At 39.5% G+C, this 18,008-nt stretch overlaps 1 protein-coding gene across 1 annotated transcript in view; it reads left to right on the forward strand.

Moving 5' to 3' along the window:
- PGD (phosphogluconate dehydrogenase) overlaps positions 1-18,008 on the forward strand; it is a 282,202-nt gene that overhangs the window by 66,991 nt on the left and 197,203 nt on the right. Inside the window, exon 3 of the mRNA XM_044063148.1 lies at positions 13,886-14,065. Coding sequence (XP_043919083.1) covers positions 13,886-14,065 — 180 coding nt within the window. The remainder of the gene's footprint in view (positions 1-13,885; positions 14,066-18,008) is intronic.

Here is an 18,008-nt window from a genome sequence, read left to right on the forward strand (position 1 = left end):
CCCCTATCCAGATAAATTCTTTCAACTGTTTATTAATTATTGTCCACAACTTCTCCTTCTGGTTGATAAAAAAAAATGTCTGACTCATATATAAAATTAAAGGGAATAAAAACATTTTCTGCCATAACAGAAACCTTTTAAACCCATACTCCCCATATTGATGAACCAATTCATGTATGGGTACATCATTTGTGACTATAGCCTTTGATTTATCTTCAGTAATTTTATAACCTAGAAAGACTTGATGTTCAGATACAAAATAATGCCATCTGCAAATAAACCCAACTTGTCTTGATTACCATACAAATTATATCCTTACATTTCTGAGTCCCGTTTTTTTTTTCTTTTTTTTAATAATGGCTTTAAATGTAAATCAAGTTATAAAGGGGAAGAGGGAACCCATGCCTGGTTCCTCTGTTCAAACACAGTTTATCAGAGTGGAACCTACCCACTTTAATTCTTGTCTCTGCTTCTTGAAATATTCTCCTAATTAATCTTATTTTATCAGGGAATCCAAACGCTTCCATTGCCCTAAAATCTCGGCTTACTCTGTTGAATGCTTTCTCTGCATTAAGACCCACCGACAGCAGTGGCATTTTCTTACATTTTGCTTTTGTCTGGATTATCACTGTTCTGTTATTGTTGTCATATATTTGCCTCCAGCCCACAAAACCGCATTGGTCCATATCTATCACTTTTGGCAAGACCTTTGCCATTCTTTTCCTAGTATAGACATAAACACTTTATAATCGTGTTTTAAAATTGAAATGGGCCTATATGAAGCTGGGTCTAATGAGTCTTTACTGTCCTCAGGTAATACATTCACCACAGTTTCCTTCCAAGATGTTAGTGTTTCCCCTCCTTTTAAGATAAACAACTGTTAAACAAGATCTTCCAGCTCTGTATCACTCTATTCCCTCCTAGCTTCCATAGGAGTGCTATCTTTTCCTGGAGTCTTTCTTGAAGATTGGTTATGCATGATAATTTTAGCTCATCTCCACCTGTCTTAACTTTTAGTTGTTAAACCTCATCTTCATCTAATCTCGGCATAATTAAATATTTCCTAAATATTTCCATTTGTGCTCTTTCTAGATTTCCACATTTCTCTGCTTTATACAAAATTTCATAAAATTTCTGAAATATCTCTAATATCTATACAGTGTTTCTGATCACTTTTCTTGTTATAGGCTCCTTAAGATTGGTGCAGCCCTTTCTGCTTTCTGTTGCCCAAGTCATTCTGCTAAATGTTTTTGTGCTCTGGAGTTGTAACTAATAACTGTTGAATAATTTCCACTACCCATTCCTTAACTTCCTGCCTTCTTAACAGGTAGGTGGGAAAGCGCCCATGTCACATTTTTACTTCATTACATTGCATTTTTTCTTAGTTTTTATCAGTACAGGATCTGAAAGATTTATTGGATGTGTCAGTGCTTTCAGTTAAATGTACGTGTTCCTGTGAAATATAATTTCTGTTTACTCTAACCCAATTAGTGTTCAATGAAGAATGATATATAAATTCTGTCAGAGTTCTTACTGCTGAATTCACGTCTTCTATACCAAATATTTTCATAAATTCCTTCAGAAATCTTCCCACTTTTGTTATATTTTTTCCTTCTAGGTCCCACTGATACATCCTCACTATTGCAAATCAAGTTCTAGTTCCCACCTGTAAGTAATATTCCTTGCTGAAAGCGCATTGCCTCTCTCAAAATTTACTTAAGCTCTGTAACGGTAGGTTTTGGTGGAATATAAATACATGCCAGTGTAATCATCCTCCCTTGCCAGTAGCCCCTGACTATCACAAATCTGCCATAACTACCCCCCCCCTCTTCTGTCACTATTGGAACTCCTCCAGCAATTAGCATAAGCAGTCTGCATGTCCTCATTGCAGCTGAGTGAGCATTAAAGACATGCAGGTAGGTGTGGATGTGCCTTCTATGAAGGTTGGGCGCAGGGCTGGCAACTCGACACTGTAAAAACTTCGCTACCAATCAGTCTGCAGACCGGTGCTCTGCTGTAGCGACCTCTAACCGGGAAAAGCTGAAAGACATTTTACTCACTTTTTTCTTTTGTCCCTGATATTCTGCTGAACATCCATGCTGAAATCTTGTCAAATTGACATGCTTGTTTCTTTCCAAAAGTGTCTCCTGCAGCATTGCTATAAAATAATCTCACACTGTTGATCAGAATTCAAAAACAGTACTTGCACTTTATTTTATTTTTATTTATTTGCACTTGCTTTCATGTTAGATCGCTGATGTCTATGGACCTTTTGCAGACTGAGCCTGGGAGCGCTGTCTGGTTAATTGACTTGCTCAGAGTCACACAGTTAGGCAATGGAGGTTCAAATAGAGATGCCTGTTATTAATGATCATTTAAGAGCTCTTGAAAGAACATCCCTGCTAAATTTTTGAAATTTCTTAGTAGATAACTTGGATAAGAAAATCTTGGCTAATAATAAAATCTCTTGCCTCATAAAATATTCTCGTCTTCTTTTATCAAATTTACATTGAAGTTGTTCTATATAGAGCATTTTATACACCAGAAAACAACACTGTTGGTGTTTTTCATGACTGAAGCTACCTGTTAGTGATGATCTGCTGTAGTAAAACGTTCTTGCAGTCCTATCCCTCTGAGGATTGTAGGTAAATACTAGGAAATAAATCTACAGACGATTGTATGTCTAGCCAATAATCATACAGTGACCAAGGGAAAGAATCAAACCTTCTACCTTGTGCCTGTGAGGTAAATACCTTAACGATTATACCAACCCCCATCTCTTGAGTACGTTTTATTAAGCAACTTCTGATTTCAAGTCCACCTTTTTCTGATCTGTTGATTTAGAAAGTGTGATTATATTAATGCCTTTTGTTATTTGTGTTATTCTTTCCTTTCCTGTGGATGTTATTGGCATGGAAATATGTTACTATGGTATGGAAAATTGTTCATATCCCAACTCAGGGGGAGAAGCTAGCACTGGTCAGATAAAATATAGCATTCCTACTTTGAACAATACAGTTTATGAAAATGAGAAATGTAAATATTGGCCTAAGCATGATCTATTTTATTATCTAAAGTTTCACAGCAATTGGCTATAGATGAGAATAGCTCAAAGGTAGAAATTATAAAAGAAACAATATATCAACCTTCAGTGTGTGAAGTTTGGAAAATTGTATGAATTCATAGTATTATTGTATGTAACTTATTAATTAAAAGTCCACTTTGCGGACAGCCTTTATTATTTTACAGTATATGTTATATGGGCAGCATTGTGAATCAGTGGTTACATACACACAGCTCAATCTGCTGTTCTGCCACTCTATAGAGTTACCACTTTTTCCCTGAGTCCGTCTGTCTTCTGCAGTTTACTCCCTCCTCCCAAGAAACATGCTGGATGACTGGATTCTCTGACGTTTTCATTTATATTACATTTACTATTACCCTTTTGGCCCAGGTTGTGGCTAAAAAGTGTTAATGAGAGTAGCTCATTTACCTGGATAACAAATAAATGAATAAATGAAACAAAATATTCTGGATGTAATGAAGGTATCTTAACAGTTGTTTGAACTGTCTGATTTTTAAGGTTCCTTTTCTCTCTTCAAATTTTAGTGAGCAAAAACAAAACATTAGTAGAAATTCATAGGAAACCTTAGGATAAGCTGCTGTTAAGACGTGGACAGTATCTTTTCCACTTGTCCCAGCCGCCTCCCTCCTTAGCTTCCTCACTTCTGTCATTATCTTTAACCAAAACTAATAATGTGCTCTTTTAAATGTCATGGGTCTCCTCTGTCACAGGCTGTCTTCATTTTAACCTTTACATTGCCTGTACTGTGTGTGAAGATTCAGTGTCCAGTTTTATCTCTCTTTAGGCCACAGCAACTGTCTTGTCTTTTGTTACATTTTTAAAGACGAGATCCATACTCTTTGTTGCATGCATGTTTCAGTGTTTCCTTATCGAAGTTATTTCTAAGTTACGTCAATTTTTTTTTCAGAATAACTTGGGGAAGAAATACAAAAAAGTTAGTATTGATTGCTTGAGGAGAACTCATGGATTCTCTTGAGGAGAACATCTGTATTTAAAATGTCGTAATTTCCATCCCTGTACTGGATCTGGACTGGACAGTATAGTACTCTCTGGCTCTCAGAACTTCTGTTCAAAAGTCTGTAAGGGATTTAAAACTAGTATATATCAATGCCTGTAGTGTTTGCAACAAAGTAAGGCTCCACAGAGGCGGAGCTCACAAGTCGCACATTTCTTACTATACCATGGCTGTATCCACATATAAACAGCTCAGAAGTCCTTCCACAAGGCTGCAAAAATGCAGATGTGGCGAGTAATTGAAGAGAGAAGGAAAGTGACGACAATTTATTAGGACTCACTGACATGCTGTGTTTCTCTTTTACAGCATCTAAAATCCATGCAGCACGACTTGCATGTGCTTTTTGACTTCAGTACTGTTAACTCTCAGTTTTGCGTACATCTGTATCCCACCTGATTCTTCTAGATGCAATGCCAGCGATGTTGTCTGTTGTCTAACATTTAACATCAAAGGTGAATTGTTAAACATGCAGGGGCCTTCATGACTAGAATTTGCTGAGTCATGAAAATGCTCACTCTGAAGTTCAGCTCTGAGATGTGGACCAACTTTAGTCCACTTCAAAAAAGACAGACTGTTTTCTTGAACTGCACTCGGAAAGAAAATTTTATCTGGTTTAGATCACTGAATAAATGGTTTAATGTGCTACATGGAAAAGCCGCTGTGGTATTTTTTTTTAAGTTTGTGTACATTTCTGTATTTATTTTCTTTTGTTAAGTAGGTAAGTGAACTGGTCTGTGGACCCTCTTTGGTGGTAACTTCGGCCACTTAGGGGAATGCAAGAAATAAAACAGATATCAGAATATAGTCATTGTTACGAGTATAAGCCTAAAACATACACTAGAATATAAGCATGATTAATAGACAACAAAATGTGAATAAATGCAAGAACAAATTTCAGAATATTATTTATTTATGTATGTATGTATGTATGTATTTATCCTTTGTTTACCAGGTTAATCCCATTAGGTTAGTGTCTGTTTTCAGGGGAGATCCAAGGTGATGCTGCCACTGTTAAAAGAAATTCGGCCAGGGCTCGGGGAACTTCCTCTACTATTTTTAATATGTGCCATGGGATCCTTTTACATCCACCTGAGAGATCACCAAGTCAAGCAGATGGGATCTCGGTTTTACATCTCTTAGGTTCATAGGTTGATACTAGGCTATCTGCCCTGGGGCATTTACAAGCCTAGCCCGAGTGTGTTTGGCTTTCGCCTCCCTTTTAGATTAGTTAGGGTCACAGAAGATAGCCCTTTTAAAGTTAATTTACTGTGCCTCTGTCTAGCAAGGACATAGAAGAGATCCCAGGTGTAAACTTACGATCCCCCATCCACTCGTCAAGATTTCTCTTAATAAGGGTCAGTGAGGGGCTCTGCCTAATATGGATTGGGATCCTGTTCCAGAGTGAGGGGAGCCTATGGGATATGAATCTGTCACTCCAGCATGTCCTATTTATTGCCGTGCTGAGGTTTAAGTCCCTGGAGCATGTAGCTCTAAGGAATTTGGATTTCCTGAGGTGGAGCATGTCCATTAATTCTGGGTTGGACATGGCTTTATACGTCAGGCATAGGTCGCCTCTGAGTAGGCGGTAAGCAACTGAGTAGAGCTGGAGTTTCTTTAGCTGAACTGCATAGGGCATCTGTTTGAGGCCCTTGATCCTCTTGGTGAGGTACTTTTGGGGTCTCTCCAGTTGTTGCAGGTGTCGGGTAAGGTACATCCCAAAGGGGGCATTGTATTCAATTATGGACCTGATGAGTGATGAGTAGAGGGGCACAATGACCTCTCTTGATGTAGATGTGAACCCTTTTGTGATAAGGTGGGCTATATAGAAGGTCTTTCTAACCACTTTGGCAACGTGATTGTCAAAGGAGAGATTACTATCTACTTGGGTCCACAAATCCCTAATTACTTCTTCCGTACTTAATGGATTACCACCTATGTGGTAATTTGTGGGCATTTTGTTTTTCCCCAAAGGGGATGACTATGCACTTTTTGGCATTTAGCTTGAGGCCGTGGCTGTGGCACCAGGTATCCGTCTATGTGAGTCCTTTTTGGAGGATGCTTGTGTCAGCCAGGGAGTCGATTATGGTTTGCAGTCCTCTGCGAACTTGGTCAGCCATAGTCCTCCCATGTTAGCCTGTACCTCAGAGAAGTATATACCGAACAAAAGAGGTCCCAGGACTGAGCCTTGTGGGACGCCACTTGTAACTGGTTTTGAGTATGACATGGCACCTGCAATTCTGACCATGTGGGTTCTATCCCTGAGCCAGTTTGCAACCCATCTTGTGACATAGGGGTTGATATTTAAGCTGGTGAGCTTATTTATGATGCCCAAGTGGGGTATTGTGTCGAAGGCTTTTGCGAGGTCCAGGTAGGCTGTGTGGACTACCTTCCCTTAATCTATGGCCTTAGTAACTGTTTCAAAGAAGTCAACTAGGTTTAAGAGGCAAGATCTGCCCTTAACAAAGCCGAATTGGCTAGGATCCAGTGTCTGGAGGTTCCCAATGTCTTTGTTTATGAGTTCCATGATGATACGCTCCATAGCTTTGCAGACCAGACTAGTCAGGCTTATGGAGCAATAGTTACCGGGGTCCGTTGCAGCACCACCTTTGTGGAGTGGGACCACTGTTGCTGTATGCCATTCTTTGGGTACATATCCTGCAGTAAGGCTGAGACTGAACAGTGACTTTATGTGAGGGTTCAGTTTTTCTTGGAGCTCATGTAAGACGCAGCCCGGGACACCATCTGGTCCCATTGATGCTGTGTTTTTTGCTTTTGAGAGGGCAGCTTTCACCTGTGCATCTGTGATGTCAGGGAGGCTACATTCTGTTGGGATGTGCATCTGTGATGTCAGGGAGGCTACATTCTGTTGGGATGGACATTTGCTGTTTTAGGGGGGAAGGGGGGAGAAGTTTGCACTGAACCTGTCTGCCAGGATGTTGGCAATGTCTGTGGGTTCAGTGTATTTTTTGTCATTTTGCACTAACTCAGAGCATATCTGGGAGTTGCCACCCAGATTCCTGACATAACTAAAGAAAGCCTTGTGATTATCTTTAGTGTCTTGTGAAATTTTTCTTTCGAAGCTGGCCTTGGATGATTTATGAGGGATCATAGTTGCTTGTTAGTACTGATCAGAGATGCCTTCCCTTTTTGGAATTTTGCTGTATCATGTAGTAGCTTCCTCCTTCTGTTGTATAGCTTATTTATGGCCGGGGTCCACCAGACAGGTCTCCTGCCTTTGGAGGAGTGAGTCTTGGTTTTATTTGGGATAGCACGATCCATGCATTCCTGTAGGTGTCCATAGAATGCATTTGTAAAGGATTCTGCGGTTTGGGCAGTATTTTCCACTGGCCTAGGGGCTTTGAAGGATTCCACCTCGGTTTTGAAGTTTGCTTTTGAGAAACTTTTCACCGTGGTTTCCTTGGCTGGGAGTGGGGACAGGATATGGATGTCCAGTGAGATTAATTTATGGTCTGATCTTACCAATGAGGGGGTTACCTCTGGTGTGGAACATAGAGTCCCCATGTTGGTGATGACCAGGTCCAATATGTTGTCCCCTCTTGTGGGAGTGGTGACCAGTTGTTCCATAGCATTTAAGTTTATAAATTCTAGGAACCGTTGGGCTAGGGTGTTGGGGCTTGAGTAGTTTTCCCAGTCAATGTTTGTGTAGTTGAAGTCACCCAATATTATGGTATTTGGAGAGACCTTCATATTCTCCAGTCTTCTCAGGAATGCCGAGTGTGGTTCCTGAGTTTGGGATGGTGGTCTGTAGCAGGCTACAAACTGAAAAGCAGTTTTGCCCACTGTTAGTTGCACATGGATGGTCTCCAATGCTTCGTGCAGTGCCACTAACCTGGAGGTGTGGGTATCTTTGATGAATATGGATACACCCCCTCCTTTTGTGATTCTGTCCGAGTTTTGGGGCCAAAAAGCATGGTATGAGGTATAACCTAGTAGTGCTGGGGTGCTCTCGGGAGCCTTGAACCAGGTTTCTGTTACTGCACAGATATCGATATTCTCCATAGTGAGGAGAGCCTAGAGTGTGTGCATCTTTAGATTTAGACTTCTGGCATTGAGCAGCATTACCCTTAGTTTTTTTTTTTCTTGTGTTGTCTATGGAGGTGGGTTTGTCTTTTGAGCCTTGCCTAAAAAAGGCAATATGGTGATGGCAAGAGCCTTAGCCAGTATTCGAAAGCCCAGAGGTGACAGGTGCAAGCCGTCCCTAGCGAAGCAACGTGACTTGTCGAGCATGTCTTCCCAGGCTGACGGACACTGGATCCCCTTTGAATGACACCAATACTTTAGCCAATTGTTAAAATTGATCATTTTGTCTTTATACTGTGGCATCATTCTTGGCGAGGGCAAGATGCTACTCAAGGTCAGGGTCATACTGGCCTGGGCTACATGATCAGAGAGCTCCTCTTATGTCTCTTTTCATATAGTGCAGGGAGGTACGTCTCAGGTTATTCACACCAGCATGGACAATGATGGAGTCATATTTGTACTTGCTTTGGAGAGACCTGAGTGCTTGTGTTATGTGGCGGATCCTGGCACCCGACAGGCAGCTTACAGTGACCTTCTCCTTGTTCAGTCTGGTGAGTGGGACGTCAGTGTGTCTGACAATAGAGTCATCTATTGCAAGTGTATTAGGTGTGTTTATAGCCTTAAGGGCTTTGACTGTGTGGCACACTGACTTTGTGAATTATGTGATATGTGGGTATTGTTGTGGGGTAGCGGTTGCTTGGATGTCTGCTTTGGAGATCTCTGCTGCTTTGGCAGATTTTTATTTAGAGCCTCCGAGTATGTTTTTGTGTGTTTATGTGTTTGGTTTGCTGATACGATAGGTCTATGTGAGACTGGATTTGTGGTGTGTGTGGTTTCCTTCTCCTCCTGACTGTGCCAGTCCTGGGTTGAGAGAGCTCAGCTTCCAGTTTAGCTGCATATATTTGAGCTTGTTGGGAGGAGGAGAGGGTGGTCTGTGTACATAAGGCAATTGTAACATTGCCTCAAGATTCCCAGATTCACTAGCTGGACTGGAGAGTAAACCTGAAACTGACTTTAGGACATGCCAGAGAAGTATAAGGAACTGATTTTTGACTGATCAGAATGGACCAATAGGGAGCCTAGTACTTATAAAGAGTATGAGAGGATGTAGTACATTAGTTTTTTAGTGTTTACTTGTAAGATTACTTATAAGAGCAAGTGCAGGGCTTTAGAATGAAAATAGAGTGCTTACTTTGAGAGTTAGAACAGTTCTAAGGGAAAAAGTGAAGAGTAGACTTTGTGGAGCCAGGAATAGTTTAAACCTGTATAAGCGGTGCTGCCCGATGCTGCTCTTTGTGCAAAATCGCGCAAAACAGCACAAATGCGGGTTGTAAAGCAGGGAAACTGAAAGAGATAGGAATTGACCCAAAACGGCCAATAAGCTACTAGTTTTTGGGCTGAGACCTCTCCTCCAGGGACAGATAGGCTGCTCAAAGCTCCCCACTCTCACTGGTGAACAGAGAAGCTTCCTCCTATCCAAGTAAGGATATGGACAACACAGGAACCTATATCACAGTCTGGAATTCAGCAAGCCTGAAATTTGGACTAATCTAGTTCAGCAAAGGTGGGAAAAGATAATTTTTTTGTTTTTTTCAGGAAACAGCAGAAAAACACACAGAAAATGCTGTAAATGCTATAAACAGGCTAGCACACTTTAGTGTTATACAATACAAAAATGACTTGGAATGATATGTAACAAGTGCAAAACTGTAAAAAAAAAGCAGGAAGGCAATACAATTAAAACTTCAAGCACAGATCAGTTAGAAACTCGCATTTTAGGCGGGAAAAGGCAGTCTGAGCAAAAAACAGAGAAAAAATACTTAAATCTGGAAAAGTCTCTCTTAGGTCTTTCTGTTGCCTGTATCACTCTGCAGGACACCACGAGGAGCTGTGCTGAGTTGTATACTAGTGCAAAACTGCGCAAGTGCGGGTTTTAAAGCAGGGAAACTGAAAGAGAGAGGAATTGACCCAAAACGGCCAATAAGCTACTAGTTTCTGAGCTGAGACCACTCCTCCAGGGACAGATAGGCTGCTCAAAGCTCCCCACTCTCACTGGTGAACAGAGAAGCTTCCTCCTATCCAAGTAAGGATATGGGCAACACAGGAACCTATACCACAGTCCGGAATTCAGCAAGCCTGAAATCTGGACTAATCTAGTTCAGCAAAGGCGGGAAAAGAGAATATTTTTTTTGTTTGTTTTTTTCAGGAAACAGCAGAAAAACACACAGAAAACACTGTAAATGCTATAAACAAGCTAGCACACTTTAGTGTGCAGCCTACAACAGTTATACAATACAAAAACAACTTAGAATGATATATAACAAGTGCAAAACTGTAAAAAAAGCAGGAAGGCAATACAATTAAAACTTTTTCAAGCACAGATCAATTAGAAACTCGCTTTTTAGGCGGGAAAAGGCAGTCGGAGCAAAAAACAGAGGAAAAAAAAATCTTTCAAAGTATGACAAGCATAGGAGTGTAGCACCCTCCTTAAGCTGCACTACAGTGTCAGCAATCCATTTACTTGGTGTGGAATTGGAACTTACAGCCTTCTGCACCAAAGGCGTATGTGTTACCTGTCATGCCACTGACACTGCAATTACTACTGCACAGCAGCTATGTAAAATGCAGCTGTTTTACAAGGTACAGATCTAAAAAATATTAGCATTAATAGTAAGGATTGACCTCATGGGCATAGGAGCTTCTATGGTGGAAAGCGGTATAACAAAAGAAATTCCCATTGTAATGCACATTTCATGTCACATGCATATATATTCATATAGTTGACATATTGAAAATTGGAAGGATGATATTTTTTTTTTAAGTAATGCAAACACTTTATTAATACCACAGTTTATTTTTTACATAGTAATAATCTCTATGCATGGTGCACTTCGTATTTCACCACTGATTGCTGTTAAAACATTTTATAGTTGTAAATAAACTAACCTTATGCCAGACAATTCATGCTTTTATTTAACTTTTAAGTAATTTGCTATTGTTAAGCATGTAAATACAAATATCGCAATCGGCTAGTCCTAGTGACAAAATTTATTTAATATTGCACCTTAAAACATACTCCCTGCCACAGCATAAGTTCCCTTTGACGGCTTCAGATAACAGAATCCTTTGCATGTCACTTCTGGCCAACAGGCATTCAGCTGTTGCTTTCACCAATAACAAATTGTAATCTTATCTGCCTGGCTTTGTGAACATACTGAGGGTTCCTAGTTTGAATGTAGAGAGTGCAGTAAGTGTAGCCAGTCTTGCACTTGCAATAAAGAAACCACCAAGAAGCCTCAGGGAATGGCAGCTCTAATTCACTTGCAATGCCCCACATGCCATTGACTGTCTTGGAATGCTTCTAGTGTGACTTAAGGTTCTGGGGAGATTTAGCCTGACTTCTGTTTAGTCATTTGTTCACTACAACATCCTGTTTGTGCTAAATGCGTTATTGGAACACAGTGCTGAGGTATATGTGGCTACTGATGCCTTTTGTCTTGGCAATACTATAGCCACTCATTCTTGAAATGTGTTTATTTGACGTTGTTGACCAGGAAAGTTTGACTGGGCAGAGCCCATTTTCAGCAAAGGCCTGGGAGAAGAGCTCCACCACAGTACATTTATATTAAAAAGTGAAGTTCTGAAAGTTCTCAGAAAAATAAGTTACATTTCTCATGAAACAGCAAGCATAATTGCCCTGTAAAGAGAACCAATTTTCTGGTGGGTCCTTTTAATTGGCTGAAGAATATATTGATCAAATTTAAGATTGCCATCTGTTACAATGTACAGTAATATAGTCTGTGGTAATACCTCAATTTTAGTATTGTTTTCTGATGTAAACAAGGAAGATCATTTTTGATTGAGATAATGTTTTGCGGTGAAGAGCATCAGTTTTTGTTTTATTTGGATTAAGGAGAAGGTTTGAATTTGACAGACAGGTTTTGATTGAAGAGAAAGAAATTTGGGTGATTTCGTGTAGTGTGGATATTGTGGGGACAATGCATATTAAAGTTGAATCATCTGCAAATTGCACTGTATTTTGCTTGCTGTATGGCAGTATGAAGCTTGTTTATAAAAAGGGGGGGGGTCCTAGTATGGAGCCCTGAGGGACACATATAGTAACTGGAAGATAGAGACCTTGTTGTCATTTGACTGCTTGTTGACTTACAGATAGATAACTAAAGAACCACTTAAGGGAGGATTGAGAGAGACCTATAGAAGAGAGTTCAGTGAGTAAATGTTGGTGTGTTACAGTGTTGAAAGCTTTGGATAAGTCTAGGAACACAGCTGACACCAGGTTACCATTGTCAATATGCTGGTTTATAGTGTTGGTGAAGTGAAGGAGGGGGTGGTGAGGTCTGAAACCATGCTGTGTTTGAAAGGGGTCTATATTATGATGTCAAAGTTCACCAAACACGTTTTATCGACACGTAAATATTGACCTTTTGAAATGGCGGACGGCGACTTCAGCAAATTTTTTCCCAGGGGAAAAATCCCTTGGCTGTCTTCAGGGATTTGCCCTTTTCCCCACTGTAGTGCGATCTCGGAATTGGTATATTTAGTTAGGGGGTGGGGGGGGGTGAAGCTCCCTACTATGTAGGGTGTGAAAGTTTGGTTTGTTTGTCTTTGGCAGAACGATTTGCTGAAGTGGCGATTCGGCATTTGAAAAGGTCAATATTTATGTGTCAATAAAGATGTGTTTAGTGAACTCATCTTTCGATAATGTAATATAGACCCATTTGAAAGAGGAAGGTTATTAACTTCTCAGTGTTAAAATGTACAGCAGTGGTCTTTCTGACAAAGCTTCTATGTTTGCTTGGCTATTAGCTTGGTAGTCGGAGATGATAACATTGACATGAGGATATCTTCTTTGTAAGAACATGTTCATGGCGGTCGCAGCTGTCCAAAGTGAATGAATTCTTGGCAAATTAAGCTAAAGACACTAAGGTCATAGGTGCCCACTCTCTGGAAGAGATGGTACTGTATAAAGATTACGTTGTTTTCTTATTTATTTGTTTATTTAATTGCTAGTGTTCTTTCCTTTGATGTCTGACCTCCCAATGCTGATTTTATGTTATCGAGTTATCATTATACTTACTGGCCTTGAAATTTACATTGCTGTTTGTGTGTACTTTGTTGCATTTTATTTTTATGTTGTCTCTTGGATTGTGTTTAATTTCTGTTGGTTGGAGAATTCTTCCCAGGCCTCAACTGAAAATGGGGTATGTCCTGCTGGACTATCCTGGCTAAGATAGGTAAGTAGGCAGATAGGTAGATAGTTTTGAAAACTACAGGCACCTTCTCCATGACCTCAGTATGTTTGGATACTTATATGGGATACTATCTTGTCAAAGGTAATAAAACACAAAGCAAATGCTTTTTATTACTACATCTGGAAATGTGATGAAGATCCTTGGGTGTAAAATGCTCATTTGTTTGAAGATTCTGGAAGCTGTTATCTGGTTAAATGATTTGCAGAGAATTCCTCACCGTTTTATTACAGACGGTTTGGTTCTTTGGATTCGAGGGATACACTAAGCTTAGTTGCAACCTAGTATAACCTGTAGCAGTATGTGGTAGCACTGTAGTTTATTTTACATCATATTTCTTTATTGTTTTGAAGAGTTTTTCTGACTGTACAGGTTGTGAGTGCAGTGTTAATAAAACCAGAGTCTACATCTCTATACCGTCTGCTGTGATTAGAAAATATGAATGATGCCATCTAAACTGTGTTTCTCTTTAAGGTTTGTGCATTCAACAGAACAGTGTCCAAAGTGGATGAATTCTTGGCAAATGAAGCTAAAGGCACTAAGGTCATAGGTGCCCACTCTCTGGAAGAGATGGTCTCAAAGTTGAAGAAACCTCGTCGGATCATTATGCTAGTGAAGGCAGGCCAGGCAGTTGATGACTTTATCCAGAAACTGGTAAATAATGAAGTGTTATTTACATTTCCTTAAAAATCATTCTTTTACATTGTCGCATGTCACTTAAAGTATCAGATTAATTGTTCTGTACTGAAAATACAAGAGTGTTTGCCATTTTGATATTCAGCTTTATTAAAAAAATGCTCAGGTGAATTAGTTTGCATTTAGAATTCTACAATAACTTTTTTAAAGTGGGCATTGTATTTTTCAGTATTGATTTGTTTATATTTATTATACCTTTTGTGAACAGCAGTGGCGATCAAATTTCTAAATTGAAAACCACCTATCCAGTGTTGTATTTTCCCATTTTTGCTTGGATCAGGTCATGGGCTATTAGTGGACCCCAGCAGCCACCTTTTAGTGATATGGGTGAAATTGGCATATTGGATAACAGATTTATTTAAGAAGCTTTCATTCTTGTGAACAGCACATTTCCCCATGCTGGAGAAAATGAAGAATTACCTCCCTTTGAATCATGTGTAGACCACTAAGACATGATGGACCCAGGCCTTCAGTGGGAATCCTGCTTACAGATTGCTTCCTCAGTCTCTAGGAACAGCAGTCACTTTAAACTTCATCTTTCCTTTTCTAGGTGGGCTTCTGATGCTTCAGACCCATTTTGACATCTGAGTATTCATGTTAGCTGCTGAAGTAACCACTTAACTGAGGATTTTCTTTTCTTTTTTTGTTTATCTTGTGCCTGTCAACCATCTGCATCACTTCTGAACATATAGTTTGGTGAGGTCATTATCCAGCCAGCCATCGGGGATGAGGAGGCAGAGGGGAATATTTTAAGCACTACAAATCCTTCTGCATGTACCAAGATAACTGCACTATACTGGGTGGTTCAAGGCAGGTTATTTCCACTCCATGTGATTGGATTGTTGACACTGCAGTGCAGCATTATGGGGTGCTGTCTACACTCCTGGGTACATCTTCCTTCGGATGAAATATTAAACAGAGACCCATCTTTTTGAGTTGATGGTAGCTCAGGTAGATGTAAAGATACCATGGGGCCTAGCTAAAAGTGTAAGGAAAGTACCCCAATGCCCTGGCCAAATTTCCCATAGTAGTATAATACCATCTGGGGTCTCGCCTGATAAGAGGCCACTAACCCAGTTGACAGAGGAAAAGTAAGTTAGTAAATAAATAAAAATAAAATACTCACTTCACTGAATGATATAATTTTTAGGAACCACCTCCGGTCAATTCTTCGCCAAAGGGAGTGGTGGGCAGTCAAACCTCATCATTCCTTGCTCCCTAGCTTGAATTTTAAGAACCAAAGCTACTCTTTGAACCAAGGTATCTAGGTAGAAAATGACATTCCATCCATCTTTGCTACAAAGCTGGCCTCAGGATTTTATTTTATCTAATAAATCCTTCTAGATTGATACTTAACACCAACAGAAGCTATAGTGCTTGCTAAAAGAAGGTTCTTCATTAGATGTTTTTGTGAGATATTTCCATATAAGATCTTGAATTACGTTTTGCTATACTTGCTGTTCAAGGCAGTTGGGTGTTCTTGTAAGTAAGGTCAACATTGCATGTTGTGTAATATTAACTAACATATGCAAGTAGCAGTGCTCATTTGTTTTAACTCTGTGATGTCCGCATGTGTGTTTGACTGTGGTCAGTGATGGGAGGATTGCTTTCAAAAGTAAAATGCTATATGCCATGGTGCATTGTGACAGCATCCAGTCTGCAGATTTCCTACAGTCTTGTATTACTGTTCTGGTACTGTAGAGCTGTCATCCTGCTGTTTGGAGTTTAAAGTGATTCTGACTCCTTTTTAATTTGTAATTTTTGATGTTGCCTTGCAGTAGTATGGCATTTCTTCTGTATTTTCTGCTAGTTCTTTACGATTTTATGCAGTGTTTATAAAACTGAAGGTTTTGTTATTCTGCTTCTGATCCATCTATCCATCCTTCCACAACCCACTTTTTTCATTTTTGCACATGGGTTGGGATGTCACTTCTACAATGACAATCATTTAGAGCCAGTGTTCGCAGTTAGGATTATTTCAACAAAGCCATGCCCCTGTATGCTGTTATCATTAGGTGTAGGCAGGCTTCAGGCAGGTGTTTATTCTTTGGTTAATTTTGTAGAGGTTTTTCATATCTGATAGTTATGAAAGAAACCCAGAAGTGATTCATTGATTCCACCCTGCACTTAGTAGGTCTATAGATATTTTAACTGAAACAGCAGTTGTAATCTTGAGTGGATTTCTGTTATTATATTTTGCTATAATATTTTTGTAAAGCTTATTTACATATTGTTAGCAATGTACTACTTTGACTAAGTTTACTGCTTGTACCTTAATAATGTTCTTTTTGTTGTGGAGCTTTACTCCCCGGGTCTCCACTGAAAACGTTTTTTTTTCAACCCAGTCAGACACTACCCGGTTAACAAATGTGAATAAATAATAAAAATTTAGGCCTTTAATCTCGTTTACACTTACAGCATTAGGAATGAAGAAGCTACCAGATGTAGGTTTGTTTTTTGAACTGCATGGCTGCTAACTACAGCTTCAGTGACTTTCTTGAAGTTGTTTACTAAATTAGATAAACATGATCTCCTCTGGACAAAATAATTTTGTTCCTGGTCTAAAGCAATAATGAGTTTTATATCAGAGCTTATTAAATCGAATATATGTTCCATGTGTGGTTTTGCAAGTTAAACTCGTTAGGCTGATGGGCCTGTTGTTCCAGGGATCTGAGGTGGGATCTCCCTTCTCCTTACAGACATGGCTTTCAGAGCAGAATAGTAGAATATTAACTTTCCTTCCTAGACACCTCAAGAGCTTTAACTACCACCGTGTGCACTTCTTGGTTCCATTAAGTTTGCAGGAAGGGTAGGATCCTAAGCTACTTTTGTACAAAAAGGTACAGAAGTTCCATCTGACATTTCCAGTGGAACCTTTGCCTTCCTATCATTCAGCTTTCATACCTTAGTTTATTTAACCAGTCTTGGGGTCACTGTGCCTTGGGCAAAAGGTACAAATGGAGCGACCCTTTACAGTTATCAGTAAAGAAAAAAAAAATGCAACTTTAGGGTGCTGTTATGCATTCTGTAAGGGTAACTTAGAATTGATGAGATCCATAATGTAGTATTGGAGTTCATTTTTAGAAAAGAAGTGACATAAGTAGTGCAAATGTAAATCCAGTTTCTAGCAAAGCTTCTGTCTTGTAGAGAACATTTTGGTTGAGAATACAACACTTGTCTTTACTGCTGGACTTTTCAAATGTATCCACTTACTGTAACTCACATTCTGCACTTCCTTCTGTTTTTCTTTGCTTTGTTTACCATCATATGCTTGTGTAATGTCATATTCATTTTGAATGCCATGTTGTTTTCCTAGCGTGTCTTGTAACTTTTTTGATAAACGGTCGTGTGCTTTTTTATTGAAGTAATGTAGTGTTGAAAAGAAAATATGATTTATTACACAGGTGTGTAACCAAGCTGGGGATGTTACTGGCATTAAAACGGACACTACAAAGTATCCTTTGAAGTACCACAGTAATGCGGGAGGCAATAGGCATGAGTAAATTACACTATTACTGTAACATTTTTTGATTGCTTGACAGATTAAGAACTTTTGGAAAATGAACTATAGCAATCTGTTACCAGTGAGTGGAATTGTGGCCGTAAATACTGGTTCATTACTGTGGCAGTGGAATTTGATAGGGGGCCTCTATGGACATCCAAAATCTTTTCGTAGCAGGCACACTAAGTCAGACTATTGTTGTGAGAATGTATCTTCGATATGTATCATGTAGCTATGGAAGTGGTGTGTCTTAAAAAAGAGGTTTCAAGAATGGGCCTGCATTACATTTAATGCTAATTGAAAGTGCAACAATAGGGAAAGAAAAGAACATACCCCTTGTGTAGTGTTGTATTTACGTTGAGCTTGCCTGGTGTTATCAGAAAAGCAAGTAACACCTTT

This window comes from Protopterus annectens, chromosome 2.part1 (genome assembly GCF_019279795.1).
Source record: "Protopterus annectens isolate FY-2018-M chromosome 2.part1, PAN1.0, whole genome shotgun sequence".
Classification (NCBI taxonomy): Eukaryota; Metazoa; Chordata; order Ceratodontiformes; family Protopteridae; genus Protopterus; species Protopterus annectens.